General features: G+C 49.1%; 1 protein-coding gene and 1 long non-coding RNA gene across 5 annotated transcripts in view; one reads left to right on the top strand and one right to left on the bottom strand.

Annotated features, from left to right (window-relative positions):
- Window positions 1–16,886, top strand: part of LOC123389509 — a 38,835-nt gene extending 21,949 nt beyond the window's left edge. The window contains exons 3-4 of one of the 2 annotated variants that reach the window (XR_006604100.1): window positions 1,399–2,607; window positions 15,660–16,886. This is a non-coding gene — a long non-coding RNA (uncharacterized LOC123389509). Of the gene's footprint in view, window positions 1–1,398; window positions 2,608–8,343; window positions 10,486–15,659 lie in introns of those variants that run through there. The other variant, XR_006604099.1, reaches the window with a different exon arrangement.
- The window catches only part of KIF6 (kinesin family member 6), a 454,418-nt gene that overhangs the window by 3,344 nt on the left and 424,003 nt on the right, over window positions 1–27,071 (bottom strand). For all 3 annotated transcript variants that reach the window (XM_013062608.2, XM_013062612.2, XM_013062603.2), the window contains 5 exons: window positions 19,021–19,105; window positions 17,313–17,448; window positions 14,787–14,884; window positions 4,688–4,777; window positions 3,018–3,124 (listed from right to left, as the gene is read on the bottom strand). In XM_013062608.2, the coding sequence (XP_012918062.1) occupies window positions 3,018–3,124; window positions 4,688–4,777; window positions 14,787–14,884; window positions 17,313–17,448; window positions 19,021–19,105 (516 nt within the window). The remainder of the gene's footprint in view (window positions 1–3,017; window positions 3,125–4,687; window positions 4,778–14,786; window positions 14,885–17,312; window positions 17,449–19,020; window positions 19,106–27,071) is intronic.

The following is a 27,071-nucleotide window of genomic DNA, read 5'->3' on the forward strand; positions in this document are numbered from 1 at the left end:
CTGCTGAAGAAGCCCAGACAGACAGCGCCGCTAAATTAAGAGCAGAGGGAGCCCAGGGCAGGGGAGAGGGAAGTGTTTGCTTTGGCTGGGGAAGGTGCCTGGGGCCGGTCTGCATGTTTGCCTGACGGGGAGGCCTGATAAGGGGGCTGCATGGAAAGTGCTGCCTGTTGGGTCCTGGCCATCTGCCACTGGGCGGTGAGGCCGCACCTGCTGGCCCTTTGGCCCTGACCTGGCGGAACGGGGATCCCCCGTCACCCTTCTTCAACTTCCTTTGCAGCCTCATGGTCACTTATTTATTTATTTTTTTTCCCTTAAGAATAAAAATTGAACCCTTGAACTTTTGTTTTGATGGATTACTTCCAGGCGACTATTTGTTTGGAGAACAAAGCTCCCCAGCTGCGGGGATGGTGGGGGCCAAGAGACTGACACCAGGCGGCCGCAGAGCGGCTTTTCAAGACAGTGTGGCCCGGGGGTTGTCCTGGCTCTGCCAGGCAACTGCTGTGTGCCTCAGTTTCCCCATCTGCCAAAAGAGGGTTTGGACTCTTGGCTCAGTACATGAAGAGGGCTTTGCCTTTCAGCCCAGCTTTCTGTACCATCTGGGCACTGTGTACGTAGCAGGACCCCATCCTCACATAGGCCTTGAGTTAATGCCTTTCCTTCTGGGAGAGGGCTGGAAAGGGCGTCTTTATTATCCAGGCAAAAGCTTGGTAAACATAACTTAACAATGTTGCTACGTGTTGGCTTCCTGAGGGGATGAATGACGGTTGATGTCTACGCATTTTCTCCAGGCAAGAGGAGCCTCCCAGCTCCAAATGCCAACCGCAGCTCCACTTAAGTCCCGGCTGCCACGCCCTCTACTTCCCGGAAGAGTTTCCCCTGTAGATCTGGTCCTTGTTCCCACTTCACCCACCTCCTTTCTCCCGCTGGCGCATTCCTCTCAGCGCGAGAACACGGCTGCACAACCACTGCTTCTCCTTGGCCCCAGCTCCGGGCTGCTCCTCCTCCCAGCTCAGCCCCTGGGACAGCTGGCCCCATTCCCCATCTCCACTCAGGCTCCTTTCTTTTCTCAACAACAACCTTGGGCCTTTCCTCCTCCTGGTCCCCTGCCTACAGGGCAGGTGTCCTCGGCCACTGTGACAGGTGGAGTGGCCGGTGGGCAGTGTCCCATCCATGCTTCCTCAGCCTCCAGCAACGCTGGGCTCTACTGGCCCTTCTCCCCTGGACCATGTTCTCCTGCAGGCCTGCCTGAGGCCACGCTCACTCCACCGCTGGCCCTTCTCCCACCCTGGCCGAATGTTCTCTGTAGCTATGGCTGGATCTTCCCGCTCACCTCCAAACATCAGATTGCCCAGTGGTCTGAGCTAGACATTAGAATAACCCTATTTCTCTCTTCCACAGGGATTTCACTCAGGATGTGGCGCAATACTCCACCCAGACTCGTGTTCAGAGGCCTACTTACCTCCTGTGGGGTCTCAGAGGGCTTCTGAAACTTTGAATGGGCCAACTGGAACTCTGAATGCCCCAGCAACTTCCCTCTGGCGTCCACCCTTGCCTGCCTTTCTGTCAGTTGACATTGCTGTTCTGTTAGTTGCTCAGAGCAGCTGCCCACCGGCCCTCCTGGCTCTCCTCTCCTTCATTCACACTCATGGCCGACCTGCTGCTGGGGTCAAGCTGCCCTCACGCCTTGCCTGGACCTCCCAGGATCTGGAAACTGCTATTCCTGGGCCTCTACGGTCTCTGCTGTATACAGTGGCTGGAGTGAGCCTGCCAAAGCTCCAGTCAGACCACATCACGCCATGGCTTAAATTCTTCAGGGAGCTCTCAGAACACCTGGAATAGAAGCCAAGCCCCTTGCCCTTGCCCACAAGCCTGTGAGCTGTCTCCTGCTCTCTCTCTCAGCACCTCAAACAATCTTACGTATTTGTTGATGTCCTTTCTTTTTTCAACAAGGAAATGGAGGAGAGAAGGCAAGCTATGGTGTAAGGGGGTTGGTGGCAGAGCCAGCCTATCTCAGGTGTCAGAGGAACCCCACCACAGAGAAGCTGATCCCAGTGGTAGAGAGAGAACAGTGGGCAGGCTGGCATTTCAGTGAGGGTGCCTGCTTGCTGCTGGAAGGATGACGTGGCATGGCCATCCTTTGCTTGTGATGCTCCGTCCATGTGCAGATCTCCTAGGGTCTAAACTGCAGAGAGTTGGCCGTGAAACTGACTGTGGGCCTCTCGGGGCAGGTGTCAGTCCTGATTATGATCCAAGTCTGCCATTTCATCCATCAGAGTGTTGGCACAGGAAAGCAATGCTTGGCCCATCTGGTAGCTTTTGGCTTACTACTGGGACGAGGTTAAAAGTAGGGCTCGGGTAAGGGGTCTTGGGTCTTATCCCTGGGGGTCTCTAGGGAGAGGGGAGGCAGGAGAAGAGAAGGCCTGTCCACAGTCGGGGGGGCAGCTGCCAAGAGGAAGATGGGGGCGTGGGGGAGGAGGTGACAAAGGCCAGGGAGGACCTTTTCTTTCTCTTCCTGTTGTCTGACACGCCACCGGTATTTCTTCCTTAACTGTTACAGGTGTCCTCAGGCCTGAGCCTTCAGATGGTGATTACGTCTACAACTCACTGGTAAGAACCAGGCTCCAATAGGAGGGTGATATTTCTAGGTGGGGATTCAAGTTATCAAACCATCACTCAGCCTCTTGTATGGAGAAGGCTAAACAGAGGTGAATGGCTTTGGGAACAGAGAACACAAGGAGCTGAAGGTCTGGAAGAGGGCGGGAGGCTTTGCCAGGAAGAGTGGGAGGGCCTGGGCCCGCTGCCCCCTTGGGTCTGTCCTGGTGTTTGTGATGTCGCCTCCTGGAACTTTTTCCTGGAGGAAGCAGAGGCCAGGCACATGTGAGGTGATCACAGGGTCAGTCCTGTGGTTTCAGGAATAGGCGGGAAGCTTCCTACTTCCTTCTCAGCCCACTCCTTGCTCTGGCCTCCCCCCATTCCCGAGGGCTGGTGAGCAGAGCCGTGGAGGAAGGCGCACTTACATTTCTTCTGGAGAATGCTCTGTCTGGCCTTGATGAATGCCAGGATGTCGGAGTCCGTCTGGCTGTCCCCGGTGAGAGGGATGGATGACGCTGGCCTCTCAGAGATGCTGAGGACAGCCACAAGTCACGCATCACTGCGACTTACATTTGGACCCCACGCTTACCTTTCCAAAGTGCTTTGCATAGATCAGTGACCCGATCTCACCCAGGAGGTCGTGGGATGGCAGTCTGCCTCCTCATCCCTCCACTGTATCTGGGCAGAAGCCACAGCAATCCCTTCATGTGCAAACGTGTCATGTGCTCCCCTAACCCTAACCCTTAAACCCATTAGTGGCTTCTCACATCACTCTTGGAATGAAACTCAGACTCTCTTCTTGTGTGATCTGGCCCCTTGCATACTGTGTTCTGGCCACCCTGCCCTTCTTTCTGTTATTCTGTTACTCAGTAACATGAGTTCCTTCTGGCCTCAGGACCTTTGCTTTAGCTGTTTCCTTTCCCTGGACTGTTCTACTTCAAGACCTTTGCATGGCTGAATGTGCTTTGTCTGAGCACCTTCCCCATCCCTCCCAACCCCTGCCTCCACCAAGTCTGATCCACCTGGGGCTTGACTGTCTCCTTCAGCACCCAACTTAGATGGCACATCCTTTAGGACGTCTCCCCTATGTGTACCCTTACTCTACCATGGCTTCGTTAGTTGCTCCTGGGACAGATAACTATTCTCTCCTCTCTTCATAAAAACGTATTTAGCTGAGTATGTTACCATGGCTGAAAAAAAATACTACATTTCCCAGCCTCCTTTGCAGCTATGTGTGGTCAGGTGATCAGGTTCCAACCAATGAGATTTATGAGAAGTGTGGAAGTTCCAAGAAATCCCCTTAGAAAAAGGAAGAATGTTTGTGCTTTCCTCCCTCTTATTTTCCCATCCAACAAATTGTCCCTATAGAAAATTCAAAGCAGTTCCCTCCTGACTCGCCAAGCATAACCCACATCCTGTCACTCCACCCAGCAAGTGACAGTATCCACTCTCTTAGAAGGCAGTGAGGACAGGACATAATAAAGGGCTGTTCACGATCACAAGTAATTGTGTTGGCATCCAGCTGCAATCCAGAAGTGGTCCCGCGAGGCCCGCGGGGGTATAGCTTCTGTCTGGGCTCCAGGAGGAGTGTGGCTGGACCTCACCCTCGGACAGTTTGGGGGGTATGTAGGTGAAGAGGGGTGCTCAAGCCTTCTAGTTAGAGGGCACAAAGAGCACTGCTGGGGAGAGGTCTTGTCAGCTTTGTTCAGTCTGCAGTGAACAGTGCACAGGGCCTGAGGCTAGTCTTGTCAACTCTCTGTCCTTCCCTGCCTGGGGACACTGTGGTGGGACTGGAAAGACCTGTGAGCCAGCAATTCTTTCCTTTAATGGCCCTGGGTACATCTCTTTACAAGGGGACTTGAAGCAAGTCTGCCTGCATGGAGCCACCAAGACCTCTGGGAGAAAATACTCCAGCTTTGGCACTCAGCATCTATGAGAGACTCCATAGGGTACCGGGGTAGACCAGCCCTGAGCTCTGTTTGTGTGGCTACCACACAAGGGGCTCCTCGGGATGTGGGAGAAGAGAACTGGCAATTTTGACTCATCCCACGCATAGCAGGGACTGTCACAGGCATCAGAGGAGGAGAAGACAGACCTGCTTTCCAGGGAGGCGCTGGTGCTGTTGTGCCCCCAACTCTGTGGGATGGGGTGAGGCGAGGGCAAGATTTTCCTGGTGTTCACATCACTGCAAAAGAAAAAAAATGACAAAAGGAAAAGGAATGGGAGGAGGTTTACAGACAAGAAATTTAGGTTTATATTAGGAGATGTATGGGTTGAATGCATGTGTCTCCCCAAATTCATCTGTTGAAGCCCTAAACCCCAGTGTGATATATTTGGAGTGGAAGACTTTGGGAGGTAATTGGGCTTGATGAGGTCATGGGGGTGGGTGACTTTGAGGGGACTGGTGCTCTTACAAGAAGAGGAAGTGAGATCAGAGTTCATTACCATGTGAGAACACAGCAAGAATGTACTGTCCGTAAGCCAGGAAGAGGGTCCTTGTCAACAATTGAATTTGTTGGACCTTGATCTGGGAATTCCCGCTTCTAGAACTGTGAGATATAAATACGTTCCTATTGTTTAAGACAGCTTGTCTATGGTATTTTGTTATGGCAGCCTAAGCTGACTACGAGAGGAGCCAGGAATCCCGTGTCATGGACAGTGTCGTGGTCAACTCAGGCTGCTGTCACAAAACATCCTAGACCTGTGTCTCACACAACTGGAATTCGCTTCTCAAAGTTCTAGAGGTTGGGAGTCTGAGGTCAGGGTACTGCATGATCATGTTCTCAGGCCGGTCCTCTTCCAGCAGATCGCCAAACTCTTCCTGTGTTCTCACAGGCAGAAAGAGAGTGAGCTAGCTCTCTGCCTCTTATGAAGGTGCTAATCTCCTTCATGAGGGCCCCATCCTTGTGATTTAAAGACCTACCTCCAAATATCATCATATGTGGGATTAGGTTTCAACAAATCAATTTTTAGAGGACACATTAAGTCCATCACATACTAACCTGCCCCCTCCCTCCACTCCTGGAAAATTCATGTCCTTCTCATGTGCAAAATACATTCCTTCCATCTCACCAGCCCCCAAAGCCTTAACTTGTCCCAGCATCAACTCCAAAGTCCAAAGTCCCATCTAAATCTGATATGGGTGAGACTGGAAGTCATATCCTCCTGAGGTGGAACTCACCAGCTGGGAAAACAGACATGTGATGTGCTTCTAAAACACAGTGGTGGACAGGCATAAGTTAGACATCTCCATTCCACAAGGGAGGAAGAAGACAGAAGGAAGAGCTGTGAGGTCCCAAGCAGATATGAAACCTAGCAATGCAAACTCCATGAGCTCTTAAGGCTTGAAAATTATCCTCTCTGGTCCATTGTTCTGCCTTCTGAACTCACTGGCATGATGGTCCCGTCTTCTAGATTCACTGAGCAAAGGCCCTGCTGGGCTCTGCAGGGCTGGGGTCATGCCTTCATGGTTCTGCAGGGAGGCCCTGCCCAGCAACTTGGGTAGAGGCTATCTGCTCTGTTGAAAGCAAGGCAATGCCCACCACTTTTGAAATGGAGGCAGCCGGGATGATGTCTCAATTGCCTTTGGGGTCATTCTTCCCTGAACTTGGAAGAACAGCACACGCTCACAGAACAGATGGCATTTATAGACGCTGTCTACTCACCAAGTCTTGGAAAGTGCTCTGCACACATCATGCCATTTTCTCCTGCCAAGAGCCTCATTTTCCCCATTACACAAGTGAGGGAATGGAGGCTTAGGGAGGTTAAAGAAATTCCTTACCAGCTGGCTAAGGGCAGAATCTGAATCTGACCCATGATTCTGTGAGGGGTCAGGATCCGTGCTCTCAGCCATGACACTTTATCAACTGGACTCGGCTGGAGATGCATAGCTCACCCCTTGCCACCCTAACTGACCAGCCCCTGCCCCTGAGTGATGAATCAGACCCAATGGCGCAGGCATCTGATTCATTCAGGCTGCTTGATGGGTGCGCCTTGCCTTGGATTCCTGCTTGCAAACAGCAGAACCCAACACTGCCGCTTGGGAGGTGAAGAGGCCAATGCTGTCCCAGGTGCCAGTGACAGGCTGGGATTCTCTCCTTTGCTTTGGGATGGTCCTGTCTAGGCACCATATCAGAGCTGGAAGAGACCTGAAAGGTGACCTGGTCAGAAACTTCCTTTACAGATGGGGACACTCAGGCTGCGAGGTGGGTTGGGGTTGGACAGGGGGGCTAGCTTTGCCTAGCCTGAACCAACAGTTTGAGGTGCTCCACAGGCCGGACCACCTGCTGCCTCACCCATAAATACAACACTTTCCCTCACTCTAGCCTTCTACTCTCTCCCAACTCAGCTAGCTGCTGGACCTCTTTCCCTGGGCCTGCCTCCATAGGTTCGAGACTGGGTCAAACGCATGGAAAGAGATATCAGGGCCTGCGAATCCGAGCCACCTCACGCCTATTTCCCTGCATCCCAGAGACTCCACTGGGTGGTGGGGAGAGAGGAGCATCTGTGCTTCTGGTTGGGGTGCTGTAGAACCAGAGGCAGCCACAAGGTGGCAGGCTCTGCACGCTTTTCCTTGGAGAACAGTGGCCAATGATCAGGACTCCTGAATGGTTTCTGGTGCAGGCCTCCAGGAAGGAAGGAGAAAGAGCTTTCCATTCTATAGGAGCTTGGATTATGCCAGGCCAAAGTCAGTGTGGAAACTGTAGCAAGTCTTGCAAAATCAGGTCGCAGGCACTCAAATGGCTCATTAACTCAATGGATTCCCAGTGGGTCCCCAGAGGCTCCTTATTTAAAAATCCAGGGAGGTCTATGGGTACAAACTATTAAGGGTTGGCAGTGGATGGCAGAGGGGTGGAGATGGATATGGACAGGGCATCAAGGTATCATGATCACACCGTGGAAAGATGGGGTTGTTCAACACCCTCTGCCCGAGCCCAGTTGCCCAGTATCTTGCCACGACTGTGCAATAGGACGGCACACCATGAAGGCTTGGGGGTCCTAAGGGAGTTGACTCTTCCAGTCTTGAAGCTACTCGAGTGCCCCTGGCTGCCACAGCTCAGTTTCTGACCCTCGGGATCCCACCACAGATTCTTTTTTTTCCTCTTTCCTGACCAACCAGCCTTGCATAGTGCATTCATTTCTCATGTTGACATGCCTTCTGGAGAAAGAACACACCAGCCATCAGAATTAACTATCTTTTTCTTAATAAGGATTAATAGGTAGTATTAATAATAGGTCTCCTGGGTTGCCAGTCAGAGTGCTGGGAATTTACTGTGATTGGTCCGCAGGCCCTGGGCATCCCTGAGGAAGTTTCTTCCAGAACCTGAGGAGCAGAGGACCAGCCCCAGGCTTGCAGCGAGTCCATCTGGAGCAGGCGCTCTGGAGGTGGGGGGAGGACAGCCAGCAGACTCTGGCTCTCTTGCCCCTGCAGCTCTTCCATTCCCTGGCACATTTGTCTGTTTGTGGTGTCCCTGCAGAGGGACCTTGATGCATCTCAAAGATGAGTCGAGGAAATCCGCAAGGGGGTGTGTGGGACTGTCTTGCACAAGAGCATGCTGCTTGAAAGAACTAAAATGATGATTTGTTTCAGACATCCTTTGTGGAAGTCTAAACCGAGGGAACTCCTTGCAGGTAACCCATGGTGATGTGATGCACCCCTCTGAAATCCACTGCGCAGAGCTTTGGGGCTAAGGCTCTCTTTCACCTGAAATATCTAAGGCATGTTCAGGAATGACACTACTTCTCTCACAGGTCGGTGCTAGGAGGGGAGCATGATTCTTGGTTCCTCAGGAAGATTCTAGAAGGCCCTGCCCAGTGGCTGGTTCTTAGCCTTTTCCATGGTGGGCACTCCTTCACAGAAGCTGGCAGGTAAAGGCTGGTGGCAGAGGGGACAAATGGAAAAGCAATATGGAGAGGCAGCCTTGGCTAATGGAGAGCATGGGAGAGGGACAAAAGGTCTAGGGAGAAGGGAAAGGAAAAAAGAAGAGGGAGGAGGGCAATGGAAGTTGGGGATAAAGATGAGCAGAGCAAGAAAGTGGGAGAAAGGAATGGGGAAGAATAGAGTGCAGGAGTGAAGCCAAGAGAGGAGAAGAGGCAGGGAGGGGGTGGGGGGAGGGAAAGTAGGATGAAAGGCAGCACCACCGCTCAGCCTGGAGCCTGAAGTTCAGGACTAAGCTGTAGCTCTTTGCATTATCAATGACAGCCAGAGAAACATCCCTTTTCCTTTCTGGGCCTCAGTTAGTTAAATGAGGGGGGTGGAAATCAGGGCTTCTCGGCAGAAATGGTGGGGGCAAGTAGCACGAGGGCTGGTTTTCCAATCAGAGGTTGGCTCTGTAGGCAAGGGTAGATTTACTTTTTGAGAATCCTGGCCCCTTGAGAAAATTAGGCTGTGGACACATGGAAAGAGCAGAAGGCCCAAGCAGGAGGACCTGGCATGTGGCACAATACAAAGAAAGCGTGGTTATACAGAATAGCACAGAATATGGGCTGGAAAATGCCTCCTTTTACTAAGCAACAGAAAATACATGTGCCTCTCAAGGGCAGTCATTGAGGTGAGGAGTGAGCAAGTAGCTGGAGACTGACAGGCCTGGGTTCCAACCCTGCCTTACCACTGATTAGCTGGGAGACCCTGAGCAAGTCAGTTGACCTCTCAGAGCCCAAGTGTTCTCATCTGTAAAATGGGGACAATGATTTATGTTGCACATTTGCTCCGTGCTTGGCCTACAAGGCCCAGGAGAAGAAAAGAGAAATAAAAAGAAATAAGAGAAGAGAGCTAAAGCTGGCTCCTCAGGGGAATTTAAGGACACTGACAACTCATCCTCCACTGCTGGGTGTTGGCAGAGAAGGTCTGAGAAGCCATGATGACGTGGGACATCGTGTCCTTCCCGTCTCACTCCTGCTAGAGTCCTGTGAGTTCTTTTCTGCCAGCATTATAAAGCACGTGACAGGTGATTTCTTTGTCAGAGGTGGAGCCCCCATACCTTTGCCTTTTCAGGCTCTAGCAGGGAGCTTTTCCTCTTACCTATTGCAAACTTTCTGACTACAATTTTGGGTATCCAAACTGCTGCGTGGAGGGAGTTTAGGGGTGCCAACCACCTGCATTTGAGGTGTCTTAGCAAACACCATTCAGAACGCTTGGTTATCTCAGAGGGTTAGAAGACAGCCAGAGCACTGGCTGCCACTGGGGTTGAACAGCACTCCAAGGCCTATCTGGGCCATCTCTCCAAAGACCTTCCTGCCAGCAGTCAGTGAAGGGGCTTGGGGTAGTGCTCTGGGAACAAGATTTTGAGAAAAGCTCCCATGGGTAATCTGATACACACCTTTGAAATTCAGGGTTCTGAACTTTACTTGGAAGGCATAGTCTATTTCCACCTTATAGTCCTGGAGTGTGTGTACTGGGCCTTTACACACACACACACACACACACACACACACACACGTGCTCACAATGCATTATCTTTGAAACTAAAGAAAACTTAAAGTCGGAGCTTCCTATTTGTTGGACAGGATATTTCTATCAGTAAGGAAACATGCAAGAGATCTGGAAAAGTGGCTGGGGAAATAGCCAGGGGTTCTGAGCCTCATCATTGGGAAGAGACCTTATTAATGCGTGAAACACACAACAGGTTCGGGACTGAGCCAGAGCAATGACCAAGGAAAGGCTGGGTCAGTGTTTTTCAGACACGTTCTGTGCAGTCCAGGAGTTTCAGGGGAAGGAGACAGCTATACAGGGGTTACAAACTCAAGTGTCCCAGAGGTTGGAAGGTACCTGAGGGAATGCACAGACAGGACCAGTGTAGGACATTAGTGCTAAGCTGCCTGTATTGCCGTAGAGCAAGTCTACTTACACTGACGTTTTAAAAAATTTAAATTTTTTAAATTTAAAATTTAAATTGATAGACTAATTTTTTTGAGAAGTTTTAAATTTTCTATAAGAGAATTTAGATCTCTGTAAGAGGTCTTGAGGTAAGAGAATTGAGCAGATGGTACAGAGAGTTCCCATATAACTCCCCTCTTGAGCCTTGTGGTTTCCCCTATTATTCATATCTTGCATTAGCTTTGTACATTCGCTACAACTGATGAACCAATATAGATACATTGTTATTAACTCAAGTCCACAGTTTATCTGGGGATTCACCCTTTTAGTTGTACAGTTCTATGGATTTTAACAAATGGGTGTTATCATATGCCCACCATTATGTATCACACGGAATAATTTCACTGCCTTAAAAATTCACGGTGTTCCCCCATTCCTCCTTTCCACCCCTCCCTTCTCACACTGGCAATCACTAGTCTTTCTATTGCCTCCACAGTTTTGCCCTTTCCAGAATATCATGTTGGAATCACACAGTATGTAGCCTTTTCACATTGGCTTCTTTCACTTAGTAATATAAATTTAAATTTCCTCTATGTCTCTTCATGGCTCAATAGCTCATTTCTTTTTAGCACTGCATAGTAGTTCATTTTCTGGATATACCACTGTTCATATATCCATTCATCATTTGAAGGGCATCTTGGTTGCTTCTAGCTTAGGGCAATTATGAATAAAGTTGCTGTATACACCCACGCATAGGTTTTTTTGTATGGACATAAGTTTTCAGCTCATTTGGGTAAATACCAAGGAGCATGTCTGCTGAATCGTATGGTAAGAATATGTTTCATTTAATAAGAAACCACCAAACTGTTTTCCCAAGGACCACACCGTTATGCATTCCCACCAGCAAAGACAGAGTGTTTCTGTAGCTCCACATCCTCTCCAGCATTTGTGGATGTCAGTGTTTTGGAATTTTAACCATTCCAATAGGTTTGCAGAGGAATCTCATTGTTGCTTTAATTTGTTCGTTTTCTCTCTCTTTCTTTCTTTCTTTCTTTCTTACTTTTTTCTTTTTAAATAAACATATAATGTATTATTAGCCTCAGGGGTACAGGTCTGTGAATTGCTGGGTTTACACACTTCACAGCACTCAATATAGCACATACTCTCCCCAATGTCCATAACCCTGCCACCCTCTCCCTACCCCCCTCCCCTTAGCCACCCTCAGTTTGTTTTGTGAGATTAAGTCTCTTATGGTTTGTCTCCCTCCTGATCCCATGTTGTTTCATTTATTCTTTTCCTACCCCCCAAACCCCAACATTGCATCTCCACTTCCTCATATCAGGGAGATCATATGATAGTTGTCTTTCTCCAATTGACTTATTTTGCTAAGCATGATACCCTCTAGTTCCATCCACGTCGTCACAAATGTCAAGATTTCACTTCTTTTGATGGCTGCATAGTATTCCACTGTGTATATATACCACATCTTCTTTATCCATTCATCTGTTGATGGACAGATTCTTTCCATAGTTTGGCTATTGTAGACATTGCTGCTATAAACATTCGGGTGCACTTGCCCCTTCGGATCACTACGTTTATATCTTTAGGGTAAATAACCAGTAGTGCAATTGTGGAGTCATAGGGTAGCTCTATTTTCAACATTTTGAGGACCCTCCATGCTGTTTTCCAGAGTGGTTTTTCCAGAGTGGTTGCACCACTCTGGATCTTGACTGGATTATTTTTTCTTTGGCTGTTGAGTTTGATAAGCTCTATATAGATTTTGGATACTATCCCTTTATCTGATATGTCGTTTGCAAATATTAATTTGCAATTTCTTAATGCCATATGATTTTGAGCATTTTGTCATACACATATGTCTGTAAATCATCTTGGGTGAGGTGGCTATTCAGACACTTTGTCCATTTTTAAATTGGGTTGTTTTCCTTATTTGTCAAATTTTAAGCTTTTATGTATTCTGGAATACAAGTCCTTTATCAGATTCATATTTTGAAAATATTTTCTCCCAGTCTGTGGCTTATCTTTTCCTTCTCTTAGCAGTGTCTTTGCAGAGTAGTGTTTTAGGTTTTAATAAAGTCTAGCTTAGCAATTTTTTCATTTCTGTATCTACACTACCTTTTAAAACACCAGTATAACTAAACAGAACACACTTTCCCTGCTGTTGACCTTGGATTTAGGGGCTCAGATAGGAGGTGTTTCCTAAAACTGGGACATAAGTGGAAGTGCTGGCACCTAGGGCCAGCTTTGGGGGGAGGGGTGAGCAGAAGCCCAAGGAAAATGTCGATAAGGTGATGGAGGGCTCACTGGCTGACTTTTTAAATTTTCTTTTTAAATAATAGTTTCAGATGATAGCATAAGGTATAGACTTATGGAATTACTACGTTGTATACCTGCATTAATTTAACAATGTAGTGTGTCAACCATATTACAAACAGCAACAAAAACATAGTTCTAGGTTTACAGAAAATTTGTCAAGATAGTACAAAGGGTTTCCATGTCCCTCATACCCAGTTTCCCTTATCATACAATTTTACCTTGGTATGGTACACATTTTCCAACTAATGAAACAATGCCGATACATGATTATTAATTAAAGTCCATGCTTTACTTAAAGTTTCTTAGTTTTTCCCTAATGTGTTGTTCTGACCTAGGACCCCATCCAGGCTCGCAGTTTGCATTTTGTTGTCCTGTCTCCTCAGTTGCCTTTTGTCTGTGACAGTTTTTTACATTTTTCTTGTTTTTTTTTTTTTAAGATTTTATTTATTTATTTGACAGAGAGAAATCACAAGTAGATGGAGAAGCAGGCAGAGAGATGGAGAGGGAAGCAGGCTCTCTGCTGAGCAGAGAGCCCGATGCCGGACTCGATCCCAGGACCCTGAGATCATGACCTGAGCCGAAGGCAGCGGCTTAACCCACTGAGCCACCCAGGTGCCCCATACATTTTTCTTGTTTTTGATGGCCTTGACAGTTTTAAGGAGGACTGGTCAGGTATTTTGTAGAGTGTCCTCTGGTTTTTTCCTCATGACTGGATTGGGGTTATAGGATTTTGAGGAAAAGAGCATAGAGGCTGAGTGCCTGGGTGGCTCAGGTGGTTAAGAACTGCCTTCGGCTCAAGTCATGATCCCAGGGTCCTGGGGTGGAGTCCCCTGTTGGGCTTCCTGCTCAGTGGGGAGTCTGCTTCTCCCTCTCCCTCTGTCCCTCTCCCTGATCATTCTCTCTCTCAAAGAAATGAATAAAATCTTTTAAAAAAGTCATGTGACATTCTCATAACATACATTAAAGATACTGACACAACCTGCCCCCCTGAACCCACCACTTCTTCCCTCCTTCCTTCCTTTCTTTCTTGATTTTATTTATTTGAGATAGAAAGCGAACATGAGAGAGACAGAGAGAGAGAGCGAGAGCACCAGTGGGGTGAAGGGGGTGGTGGGTGAGAGAGAGGGAGAAGCAGATTCCCCACTGAGCAGGGAGCCCAAGCAGGGCTCGATCCCAGGACCCTGGGATCATGACCTGAGCCGGAGGCAGACACTTAACTGCCTGAGCCACTTACGTGCCCCACTACCTCTTTCAAAAGCTCTATTTCACATTTTCCACCTTGAGAGCTCAGTCCCTGTTCCAATCCAGTCAAAGGATTGCTCCTCGGTGGCAGAGGCCAATGCCCTACTTGTGCCTCCCTGGCCTCTGTCCTGACAGTAGTGGATCTGTCTGGGAGAGGGAGGGTGGTTGAGGCCTGCGTCCTTGGCCTTACCACCTGAGTTGTGTGGTTGGAAAGGTAATCGTGTGAATGGCATAAGAAGGAACCTACCTTCAGAAGTGGGCGTGGGGTCAGAGGAAGTGGAGTCCCTTCTGGATCATGCCAGCAATCAAGGAAACTGGCTCTGGGCTGTCCTCGGGTGGAGGCTGTTCTCATGGGAGGCTGCCCACCTCTGTCCTGAGTCTGTGCTAGGACAGAGTCATTTCCCAGAGCTCCTCTGTATCCTGACATGCCTGCTAACCTCTGATCTACCACCAACATCCCCCTCTCTCTCCCATGCCACACCCCCCCTCTACTGCCAGCCCCTTCTTCCTACCCAGGGGGCAGGACCTGGGCTTCGTACAGTTAAACCACTCGTCTCTTGTTGCCATGGCAGTAGGTCTGCTGGCTGTCAGAGCCAGGGGAGAAGGACCAAGGAGGTGTGCTCAACAACCTTTGCTCAAAACATCCGAAAGCCATTGGCCTGACGCCAACGCCACAGTACACGCGATTCATCTCCCTGGGTCAGGAGGTCTATAGAGACACACTTAGAGCAGAAAAACCGATGGGGAAGAGGTGAGGAAACTTTCTTGCAGCCTCCCTCTGTTGGTAGAGTTCTCTCCTTACCTCCTGTTAGAGACAAGCTGAGACCTTTCCTGCTGGGACTCAGGCGTCTGGGGAAAGGGCCTCATGTGGTTGAGTGAATTCGTTGCTGGCGAGTTTACCTGTTGGACCAAGAAAGAGTTTCACAGTATGACCTTTTCCCTGACACGGAAAAGAATTCCCCTAGTTAGGGAAAAGGTCCTTGATGTATTTTTTAAGGTGAAAAAACCTGCTCTCAAAGTTGCTATGTACAACACGTGTGGGAGAAAAAAATTAAGCTAGACATTGCATGGCTATGATGATGGGCATCAAAATATTGTCTCTGGTTGGCGGGATTGTGGATAATGGTTGATGTATTCTCTGTTCCTTTCTGTGTTCCGCCTTCCAAATTGAGCATGTGTTCATTGTTTGTAGGTAGGAAAAAGGGTTTAAAATGCGATCTGACAATTCTCCAGAAGTCCTCTCTGCTTTTGCCTCCCCTCGTCCCCCGAAGAGATGCTACTGGAGGCAGGAGAAATCCATTGAGCTCTTCATCTACAGGAAGAGTGGCGCCCCAGCAACCCTGCATGTCTCCACACAGGGCTTGTGAGCACGGCTTCAACGGCAGCATCTCCGAGTCTTGGCAGAGTGCCCTGTGATCCTCCCCGAATTTGAGTGGTTATTCTAAGGCCCATTCCCCACTTGCCTTCCTAGCTCCCCAGGAGATGGTCAGGGGACAACTGAGGGACAGTTTCTCATCACCTCTCATGTTCTGATGAGGTTTAAAGCTTTCTGCCTCGCTCCCCTCAGGGTACATTTGCAGGCTATAAAACCGCCTAGAGGCAGCATAGAATCGACTCCTCAGCAACGGGGTGCCCCATCTTCCCTATTGCAGTCATCTGGTCTGTTTTGTTTCAGTGACTTCCTGTGGGGTGGAGGACACGCAGAATGGACATTTTGGCGACACTAGTTTTCACTGTCTCTATGAGCAACACGCGGCCTAAATCCAGCTGCCTTGCCTTGACTCCCTGCGTCACCCAAAGTGACCCTCGTCATCTACTACCCAGTGACTAAACGCCCCTGGGCACCAGCAGCGGTTGATGGCCTCTCCTCGAAGCGTTCTTAACCAGAGAATGGACAGAATGCAGGGGGTGCTGGGAACATGGATAGGAACCAATGACATTTTCAATTTTCCCAACTTCCACCTGAGATTTAGCATTTCTTTCAACAACACAATGTGGACAACAGACCATAGCAGTATATGTAGTATCAGTGACTTGTCACTGGTTAGAAAGCACAGATATTTTCATATCCTATTACTCCATTGCAGAAATCTTAAAATACTCTGTTCCCCATTACTTTGAAATTATGTTAAATATTGAGCCCACCCCCTAGATCTTATTAATACATTTGTAAAGTGGTTTACATCTTATTATACTATGACTTTGCTTTAAGAATATTTTGATAATTTATTTCCATCTTACTGGATTTCTTTGTCATCTCATGTATTAAATTTTATCCAAATATTCTCTCTAGTGTCTAGTAACCATGGCTATTGGTAACATACTGGTTACTGCTTGGCTGTGTGTCATTGGCTAAATAAGTTCTTGGGCTCTCTGCTTCCTTGTCTTTAGGATAAAGGGATCAGCTGTTCATCTCTGAGCATTCCACCAGCCACACTGGTGATTGGATAGTATGAATCTTGTCACTTCCATTATACCACAGCTGATGAATTACAGGACAATTGGAATTGGGGTTTTGTATTAGCTTCTTATTTTACATTTATTTAGCCATTTTACTTTCATAGTATTGTAGAGAACTTCCAGGAATCTGTCTAGTAAATGTGTGAACATTTATCTATAAATATGTCTCCAGTGTAAAACTAGAAACAACCTAAACATTAAACAGTAGAAGATTAAGCAGATTAAAATAAATTCATAGGCGGGAACAATGATGGTCACTAGAATGATACAGAAAAGTATCACAGAAGAGCTGTCATGCAATGCAGTGAGATCCACAAGCAAAAGCCATTTATGATACTTGAAGACCAATATGATTCTATATTTATAAAAATAAATGGAAATGTATGCATCAGAAAAAAGATAAAATAATCTAATCCAATAAGATAATATTGGTTATCCTTAAGTGGTGATGATTTTTACTTTGTGTTTTCCTCTATTTTTCAAAATTTCTATAGCTTATATATAAATTAGAGAAATATATATTTACATATATGTACATTATGGATACAAACACACATATGACTCTAATAAAAAACAGTTGATATTGTCAATGAGGTATTACACAAAGCAACAGTGGCAAATCTGCCGGTCTGGGCACCCCTTCCGTCCCCCACCTTTCTACGTGTCAGGCCCCAGAGCACGGAAACAGGGAGCCCCTGGCTGTGGCATTGTTACAAAGATAAGCACTTGCCTCGCGAACCAAAGCTGAGATCACGTGGCCTGTGGGTCGAAGCCCCCACTCTTCAGCCTCTCCCCAGCCTCCCTAATATTCCCTGGGCCCTAGGAGGAGGGCGGGCTCTGGGGCAGGGAAGGGGACCTTCACTAATACCTGCAGGTTGGTGGCTTCCTCTGTCCACCATGCTTCAAACTCTTTCTGCAGCTTCACCTTGGCTTTGTCCATGAGCAGCTGCAAGTGTTCAATCTCCACCTTCAGGGCCTTCAGGCGCATGAACATTATTTTATACCTACAGTGGAATCAGGGAAGAGCCTTGAAAGTCACTGGCAGCAAGGAAAGGCCGGGAATGGAGTGTTACTGTGGGGTTTGTGTCTTAGAAGTCTGTCAGTGTCATGCTGGAACCAGGGATAGGGACCCCAGGGCAGTCCACGGAGGCCAGGGGCTGGGGACCTGGGCTTGAGACCCTCACAGATAAGCAGACCCCATGGGCTCTGTGTATGAGATGAATACCCCCTTCTTCCAGAAGGATGGCTACCATTACTGAGCACTTACTAGGGGGTAGGCATTGTTCTAGGCACTTGGCATAACAATGGATTCAGTCCTCTGCACTGTCCTGTGAAGAAGATGCTCCACTTTACAGATCTGGGGCCTGAGGCATGGAGGTCCCATAAGTTGCCCCCCCATACATAACTTGCTCTGTGGCGGGGAGGCTAATAAACAGAGGGGCCAGGATGTGAGCCCCCACCATCCGGGTCTAGAAACCACAGTCTCAGCCACCTCTCTATTCCATTGGTTCACTTTGTACTGAGGACAGAAGTCACTCTACATTTATTACTGTGCGTATAGATTTGGGGCATGTGGCCGTGAAGCAGAAGTTGTCCAACGGGAACTGCGGACACAGTGTTGCTCCTGAGGACGCTGAGGTTGGGAATGCGGACCAAGGAGAAGACACAGGGTGGGGTAAAGATACAAGAAAAGTGGGTCAGAAAGAAATGAGGAAAAACAAACAGTGAGGAAGGAGAGCAACAGTGGCACATCTGAGAGGCCAGCCCAAGGCTTTCTGGAAGGAGGATGTGGGGAGGCCAGAATGCCTGGGTTTGCTCAGGGAGCACAGCTCCCTAGCCCAGCAGTGGCTCATGTAGCATTGACACCCTCAGCAACCCGAGGGCCCGGAAGGTGACTTTTTGACTCTCCCCAGAGCCTCTCTGTGGCCTGAAGGGCATAGCAAACGTTGGTCAAATGCATCAATCAGGGAATGAAGGCCGAAGCTGGACCGTGGCGTTTAATGAGATTCTGGGGCCATCCTGAGGATCAGTTACGGCCACGTGTCTGCCGATGCTGGAGGTTTCTCGCCGCTTTGTTACTGACGTCATCTTGGGAACCTGACTGGCTGCAAGAGGGTGTGAGGTTCTCCGGATGCCCTGCAGGTGAGGAGACTCCGGAGGGAAGTGGGGGCAGACATGCAGGCCGGAGGGAGCCCTCCATGGTCCTACTTCTGGGCTCCACTAGATGGCAGCAGTAGCTAAGCCTAGTTGCTCCTGAGGGGCAGCCCAGGACCTTGGGCTGGCGGTGGGTAGGATGCCAACAAGCAAACCTCCCTATGGGCTCGAGGGCCTGGCTAGGCCTTCTGCTCTGGAGATTCCAGCCTCATGCTGCTTATGGTCCCTGCATTCCATATCTGTCTGCTCAAAGGCAGCATGCCCTCCACCTACTTGAGGACCCAACCACTGGACCTGCTTCCCAGAGCAGCTCCAGACCCAGGCTGGGGAGTGGCCACCCCGCTTGGCCTGGGCCGCTCCAGGTCATCCCCGAGGGCCCTTGCAGGCTGGGGTCAGGGTGTGTGAGGTGAAAAAAAGGGTACCTTCTCTTTTCTTCCTCCAGTTGGGATCGAAGCTTCTCTTCCAGCGAGTCTGGCATTGAAGGCAAGGCTGTGTTTTCTGAGAGGCCTGTGGAAGGGAGATGGCGATGGGTTACTCCAACAAGGCAGAATGGCAAAAGATGTGTGAGATTCAGGGCGAAGGACAGGGAAATGTGAGCCCCAAGATGAAAGGGGACTCTGTGAGGACCTTCTGGGGCCTCTGGGTGAGAGTTCAGCCCCCTCCTCTGGATGGCAATCTCTGCTTGGTTGAAAGCCTCCCAGGAGAGGCTTCCATGATGATTTCCACCGTCCCTCCCCCAGTCCAACATCTGTCGCTGGAAGAGAACCCGTCCTTACATTGCTATTAATCCTTTTACTGTGGAGTTCACTTATTTCCTCTTGAATCCTCAGGGAAGATGCAAAATAGCATTTTCCCATCCTCTGCTCCCGAGCCCCTCACAAATGGGAAGACATCACTAACCCGTCTCACATCTGTCACATCTGTCACATCTGTCCCTGTACCAGTTGAGGGGCTGAGGGTCTCTGGCCTCCAATCATGTCTCCAGTTTGTGACTTCCCTCCCAAGAGGAGGTTGCCAAGCTTGATGACACTGAGCAAGGGTAATATGCAGCCAGAGCTGAGAACAGGCTCAGACCCCTGCCATGGGTCTGTGAGACCATGGCAAGGTCCTGATGAGGGCCGTGTTCCCAGGCATGCTGGGAACCCCTGCTGCTGGTTACAAAGCTGCCCACTGTGGTTGGTTGCTTGTTGGGGGCCTGGCCCCTCCCTAGCGTGCTGGGCAGTCTCTATTTATCCTCCTAGCAGTCTCCGTGGCTGCTCTGCTTTTCCTAGCCTCAGAGAGGGTGTCTTGGAAGTCACACAGGTCTGCTTTTTTACTCCAAGTAGGCGAGAATCTACTTTGGGCCAGGTGCTTTCTGGACATGATCGGACTTCATCCTTCTAGTACTCATTTGAAGCATTATCATTCTCATCTGGCAGAGAAGGACACTGAGGCTCAAAGACGTTAACTTGCCCCAAGGCCATCCGGCTAACTTCAGGAAACCGGATCCAAAGCCAGCTGTGTTTGGTTGCAAGGGCCTTGGATCCAGAAATTTCTTCTGTTAGCTTTTCTGACAGATGGTCATCTATTTTCTGCCCAAATACTTCTAAGGGTGGGGAGCTCACTTTTTGGCACCATAGCGCATTTCATGATGGGTAGCTCTGTTTCCTTTTCCTTTGAGCTGAGATCCACCCCAATCACTTCTTTCCACCTCGACTTTGGGTCTTAAGAGCGGCATAGCTTGTCTTCCTTCCTCTGATGGCTCTTTAGAGATTTTCACAATGATGACAAAAATATAATTTACCAACCATGTTTTTGGAGCTTTATTCTCAGGCTAATTCTACCCAACTCCCTCATCAAGGGCTCAGTGACATGGTTGCTTTCTGACTGACCTTAAGCATTAAGGACTAAATCTGGACATAATATTCCAGAGAGCTTTTACTCCAACTTTTAAAAAATGTGCGTTCTCTATTTCTCTAGCAGGTAAATAATGAACAATGACTATTATTGAATGCCTGTTGTCTGCCAAGTTCTACTGGGTACTGGGCTAGGTGCCAACTCACGTTACTGATTCTCAAAGTAACCCAGGAGGGAGGGTCTTATCATCTCACTTCAGTTAGATTCTGAGTTTCAGAGAGGGCGATGAATAACCCAAAGTCACACAGCTAATGTGCAGAGCTAGGATTTGGACTCAGATTTTTCTGTTTCCAAAGAGCTCATTGTGTAGACCAGGCATCCCCCCCACCCCATGCCATTTTTGTTTTTCTGCAGTTTTGTCATTGTCATGGCCTGTCGGTTTGTCACTGGCCTCTATTAAGCTTGTGGTTCGTTTCAACACTTTCATATTTTTATGAGTGGTTGTCAAAACACATCCTATTTCAGTGCGATTGTCCTTTGACTCTAAATGCTACACTTTCGATCTATTGGGGGTTAAGCCTTCTGAGAGGTCCTTATTCTGCCATGCCTTTATTCTGTCCATTCTGTTGCCTTTTGTGCCATTATCTAACTCATTGATAAACATGCAAAGCAGATCAGGAGTCTGTCCTTTATCTTCTGGGCACTGATACTCTCTCTTCCATGAGCCAAGTGACAACTGTCTCTTGGAAAACTGACTGGATAAGTGTCTTCCTTACTCCATCTAAACATGGGAGATGCAGATACCACTCGACTTGCCAACTCAGAATGACATGTCACCTGGGCTAGTGTGATTTTTGGCCCTGATGATTTGGCTGCCTGTCTACATTGCCCATGCTCCCCCAGGCATAGGCACTGGAAGCCCCTGGAGGGCGGGGACCGGTCCTGCTGTGCATCGTATCTCCCCTGCTCTCTGTTCAGGCCCCATGTGCAGGGGACACTCAGTGCTATATGCGTGCACCAGCCCTTGCTCTCTCGGAAAAATGGTAGCTGCGATAAACCAAAGATAGTATCTTAACATCAAACTGATAATGGTAGGACTTGAAATGGACAGAATGTTTCGCTGTCTCCTAACAGTTTCAGAAATGAGCAAATCTGTCTTCTGGCCTGTTGAAAAAGAAAAGCTGTGGATCTCCTTCTTCCTTTTAACACTTTTTGGCTCCGTGCCCAGGGAACCCCTGAGAAACTCAGCGAAGACCCTGCTCCACAGTGGCTGGCCGGGCAGCCCACAGATGTACTCTGTAGGAGAGGTCACGGGAGGGAGTGGGGCATGGCAGGGCCGCTGGATCAGCACAGAGACGTCTCACCCAGCCTGGAGGAGGCTGTCTCTAAGGACCTCATGCAGGGAGCCCGAGATGACCTGGTCTCCCACCTAAGGGCTGTGGTTGCCCCAGGAGGAGTGTGGAGCTCATATGCAGGAGAGGGCTCTCACCCTGCCCCATTGCTCACTGTCTTTTCATCGGGCACCTGGCAGGCTCCCCTGGCAGATCACAGTGGCAGGTGTCTTGGAGATGCGTGGGTGTCCAGGAGCCTAGGGCAGGTAGAGCATTGTTCCGAATGCAGGTGCCCCCAGAATAAGAGATGATGTCAGCTCCCGTGTGTGGGGCATGTTCTGGGTTCTATCCTCTGTACTGCCTCATTTATTCCTGTAATTCTAGCTAGCAGATATGATCACCGCTGTTTTCCAGACAGGGAGACCAAGGCTTGGGGGACCAGGTGGTTTGCTTGCACCTGCCCTAAAGCTACCAAATAGAAAAGGCAGCTTCGAATGCAAGGCTGGTCATTCATTCACTCATGTAACAAATGGGCTGCCTCCACAAGGGGCAGTCTGCTGGGGAATGTGGACATTGAACCAACGAAAAACTGAGCTGACATAATGCCAGGGGCTGAAGGGCACCACGAGGAGAGAAAGCTGGATAAAGGGTGGAGGGCTGCGATGTTAGGTAGAGTGGTCGGGGAGGCATCTCTGAGGAGGGGGCAAAGACCTGAATGAAAGGAAGGAACAAGCATGCAGAAATCAGGACAGAGAGTATAGCAGGGGGTGCAAAGGGCCCGAGATACATCTGCTTGGTGCTTCTGAGGAACTGTGAAAAGGCCGGGGTGTCTGGGAAAGTTGGTAGGGCAGAGGGGTGGAAGCTGAGGTCAGATCACATAGGACCTGTAGGCCCTGATAAGGATCTTAGCTTTGAGAGAGTCAGAGGCTAGAGCATTTTGAGGACAGAAATGGCTCCATCTATTCCTTTGATAGCTAAGCCAAGCAGTTTTTTGCTGATCAAGAAAAGCTGCCCCAAACTAAAGAATGGTCCTTGTGAGTTGGTGCCAGGATGCTGTAAGCCTATTGAAAAAATGTGGGAAAGAAAGCTGGGGCAAGGGACCTCGGGCAGCCAGAATGAGGGCACAACATATCCCCAAGACACAAGCTGTCCATGTTGTCATGGCAACCAATGGGTTATTGCCAAAGGTGATGTCTACTTAGTGAAATGCATTGTAACCCCAGCAGGAGACAGCCCCTGGCTGCTTCTGATGCTTCCTGAGGTTGGGCTTATCAGTCTTGTCTGAAGAGAAAGAGGGGCTGGGAACTGAAAGGAAAGGGAACAAAAAGCGGCTGAGCAAGAACAGAGGAAGAGGGAGTAACTGAAGGGCATTCGGGCTTTGTAGGTCTCCGTGCCCACTGGGACCGGGGCCAGGGACAGAGCCTCCAGTCACCTGACAGGAGGCACCGGGGGCCATCCTTTCAACCACAGGATTCTGGCTGGGACAGGAACACAGGGGGTCGTAGTCCTGAGTGGCCTATGAGGTGACACAGTGACTCTGCTCAGGCAGCCGGCTCCAAAGCAATACAAAAGAAAGAAAGAAGGGTTTCATTCCAGCAGGCGCAGACCTGAATGTCACACAAGGAGGGAGCCCTGAGTGGTTGAACAGTGTATGAAACTTCAAACAGGGCACCCCCCCGTCCCAGGCTGGCCCTGTGTCTGATGTGTCAGGTGTTCGGGAACCAGCAGCACCAGGACAAGTGAGGCCTCTGCTGGGCAGGCCGGCCTATGGTGGGCCCCCTCCTACCTGGTGGGATCTTGGGACACTGAAAAGATCATTAGACACTGAAAAGATCTTTCTGCTTGCCCACACCTTCCTCATGCACCCCAAACTCTCCTACAGTTCTTCAGTGTCTGAAATGTGCAGAATTTCATTTTTTTTGGTTTAGTGGCTCTCTATTGGATGTGCACATGAGAGGCTGGTAAAAGTACAGAGAGAGTGGGGCCCTGCACTACACCTACTGAACTAGAATTTTTCAGTAGCTTCCTCAGAGACGCAGATGCTCAGCTCTGGTTAAGAACACTGCTCCAGGTTTTGAGACCAGGTTCAATGCAACAGTTCCATGCAAGCGTTACAAGGAACAAAGAATCTGCAGTGGTTTAGATGGCACAGTATATGGGGCTAGTGTGTCCATTTGCCCCCATCTGCTTTCCAGACTTTTGGGAGCCCCATTGGGGAAGAGGGGCCCAAGCGTTTCCAGGAAGACGACACACTCTTTGTAGGGCTGGAGCTGCTTGCACTTGACTCTTGTAAAGGGTAGACAAAATGTGAGCTGTGAGATCCCCGACCAGGCTCCTCTGTGGGTCAGATACTTCCTGCATCTTATCTTATATAATCTTCACGACCCCCCACTACAGATGGGGAAACCGAGCTCTGATGGGGTAATAATCCACCCAGGATCACACTGCTAGTCAGTAGAACTGGAGTCAGGACACAGCTCTGTCTCACTTCAAAGCTGGCACTTTCTCCTCTGGAAGTGATTCTGATAATGAAGGAAGCCATGGGGGAGATCATTGACATCAGTATTGATTTGTCCTTGGTATTTGAAGGCAATGCCCTTTTTCCATGAATGCCCTTCATATCTGGGGGCTGGGGCTGAAAGAAAGCCTCAGCCTCTCCTCGAGTGCTGACCTGTGAAGACTGGCCTTTACTAACCAAAACCATGGCCTGCAGCCTGATCTCACTTGGTATTTGCTGCTCACCTGCTGGGTGTGAGTTGTCCTTGTTGGAATCGGCGCCTTTCCTAAGTTTAGTTGCTGGAATACTCAAAGCCAGTCTGCTCATCTCCTAGACTTGGTGCTAGGGATCCTAAGGAAGGCAATAATGAAATTTCCAACTGGGCACCAGAGCCAAAAGGGCCCCCGAGGGCTTCTGGAGGCTTCTGTGGAGCAAAAGCTACAGGGTCCAACATGCAGTTGCTGGTCCAGTGCCCTGCATGGAAGGAAGCCATGAGTTCTGTGGCTCTACCATGACCAATAAGACCTCAGGGCCAGGGAGGTGTTCTAGCTCATCTCCTCAGCTGTCCAATAATGATTCATTTGCTGAACACCCACTCTGGGCCTTTTGGGGCTAAACCATCTCATAGAGCCATAGATCACTCAGCCTCACCTGTTTGAGAGGTCAACGTGTCTATTCTTACAGAGATTGATGGTGTCACTAGCTCAATTACTACAATGGCAAAGATTCTGGCTTTCCAATCGGACCATTTCCTGTTAATGGCTCAAATTTATTGTCAGCTGGGGTGATCACGCACTGACAGGTGCTCAGAGCCACCATCCATCTTGGTGTTGATTTTGTAACACCTTAGCTGCCTGTGGCACTCTCAGGCTTAAGGGTGTGATGAATACCCTGAGGACCGATAATTTCTTGGGCACACTCACCCCTACAGACACAGGCCCACAGTCACTCAGCAAATCCAGAGAGCAGCCATGCTTTTGGACAACTGGAACTGTTGGGTAAGCCTTTTTAGAACAAAATGCAGACATACACACTCCCTGAGAAGGCTGCTGTCTCCCGCTGCTCGAGTAACCTCCCCTGTTCTACTCTGGGCTTCTCTGCCCAAGATCTGCTGGCTCTGGGACGGCGGCCCCTCTCCTGCCTTGGTTTCTTCTCTCCTTCTGTGTTCCCTGTCGGGGGAGGTGAACTGCTCAGAGAGTCAGTGTGCAGCAGAGACGGGGTGGACTTGCAGGTACATCCCGGGAGCATACTGCAGACACAGGAAAGACATTTCTATTGCCATTACTTGCTTAAGCTTGGCACCGGGTCCTTTCCATGTTCACCTCTGTTCAAAGAGGATCTCCTCTCTCTCCACCGTCCTTTCTGTTGGAGCCCCAGATCCATCTGTGGTTTGCAGTCAGTGTTCTCTGGCTGCGACCACTCAGAGCCTGGCATGGTGTCTCTCCTTTGGAGGGTCCGGATGCTGCTCCCACCTGCTTACTGGCCCATCAAAGCTCCCCACTCCTCAGAAGCAAGCTCATATTTCGGAACATAGGATTTCTCTCAAAACCCAAGTCCCTTGGTGAGTCTACTGTCTGTCACTGCAGCCTCCCTGACCAGTGGTGTCCTCAGTCTGAGTGGCTTTTCCAACAGAAGTTAGCAAGAAGTTGGCATCCCTAAAACTCAGTCACATCTTTGTCACACTGGAACAAGCCAGTCTGGAGCATTCTCAGGACACATACGGTCTTGTGGGAGGGCAGATTTTCTCATGCCTCTAACAGTAAGCATGGGCCTTCCTCCTCTAAAAACCCCTAATGATGATGGTTTGCAGGATTTAGTTCAACTCGGTTGATTGGCTTAAAAGAGACGTTTTAGGACTTTTAGGAATTGAGTTGAGGATCCTTAATAAAACCATCTCCTGCCACTTTGAGGAAACTTATCTGCTACTAGCCAATTTGTAAATCATCTGTTCTTTTCCAAAAAGTTTATTACACACTAGAGTCAGAAGTGAGTTCTAAGATGGACCACACAGTCAAGCTGGCACATTTTCAAAGTACGATGGCAAGAGCTTGCAAGACAACCAAAATACCCCACATCGAGACAAGGGCCAAAAGAAATTTTTGGAAAGAATTTCTCTAAAGAAAGTTGGCAGATTGCTTTAAGTCTGCCTTACCTTCTTCATGGGGGGCAGTGTGTGTGGAGGTCCTTCTCCCTCCCTCAAAGGTCTTGAGGGGGTTTGAAGATGCTCAGAAAGATTGGTTAGAATCCTCAGGAATCTGTGCATGTGTGTGGGGTGTGCTGTGTGTGTGTGTGTGTGTGTGTGTGTGTGTGTGTATACATGCACAGTGGACAGAAATCTGATTCCCATTCAAAAACTCTCTAGCAGGGCATAGGCTGACATGCTGGGAGCAAGACCAGAGCTGCAGCTGTGCTCCTGTGGAAACAATGTGAGGTGTAAATACTCCCATTATAGCTGATTTCAAGCTACCAACATGATGTTCCTGAATTCGGGGCTGAGAAGAGATGTACACGGTCAACTCTCACAAGCCAATATAAGCTGACTCTGCACACCACTTACACCCTCTAGCACACACTTAAAACTCCTATCAGTTTTTTTTTTTTTTTTCAGTGCAAAAATCTCAGATCCTTTTTAGTGGGACAAGTCAGAAGGGCAATGGGACCTGGGTAGAAAGAAACTTGGCAGTGGACCACAGAATGCTTGTGGGCTGAGTCCTGTACCTATCTATTTTTCTCCCCTAAGTTCCCCCTCCATCTTCTTCTACTCTTCTGCTACTTGCCCTGGGAGGCTGGCTGGTGGAACAATGGGCTC

This window comes from Mustela putorius, unplaced genomic scaffold (genome assembly GCF_011764305.1).
Source record: "Mustela putorius furo isolate JIRA1106 unplaced genomic scaffold, ASM1176430v1.1 tig00003983_pilon_pilon_pilon, whole genome shotgun sequence".
In the NCBI taxonomy this organism is placed as follows: Eukaryota; Metazoa; Chordata; class Mammalia; order Carnivora; family Mustelidae; genus Mustela; species Mustela putorius.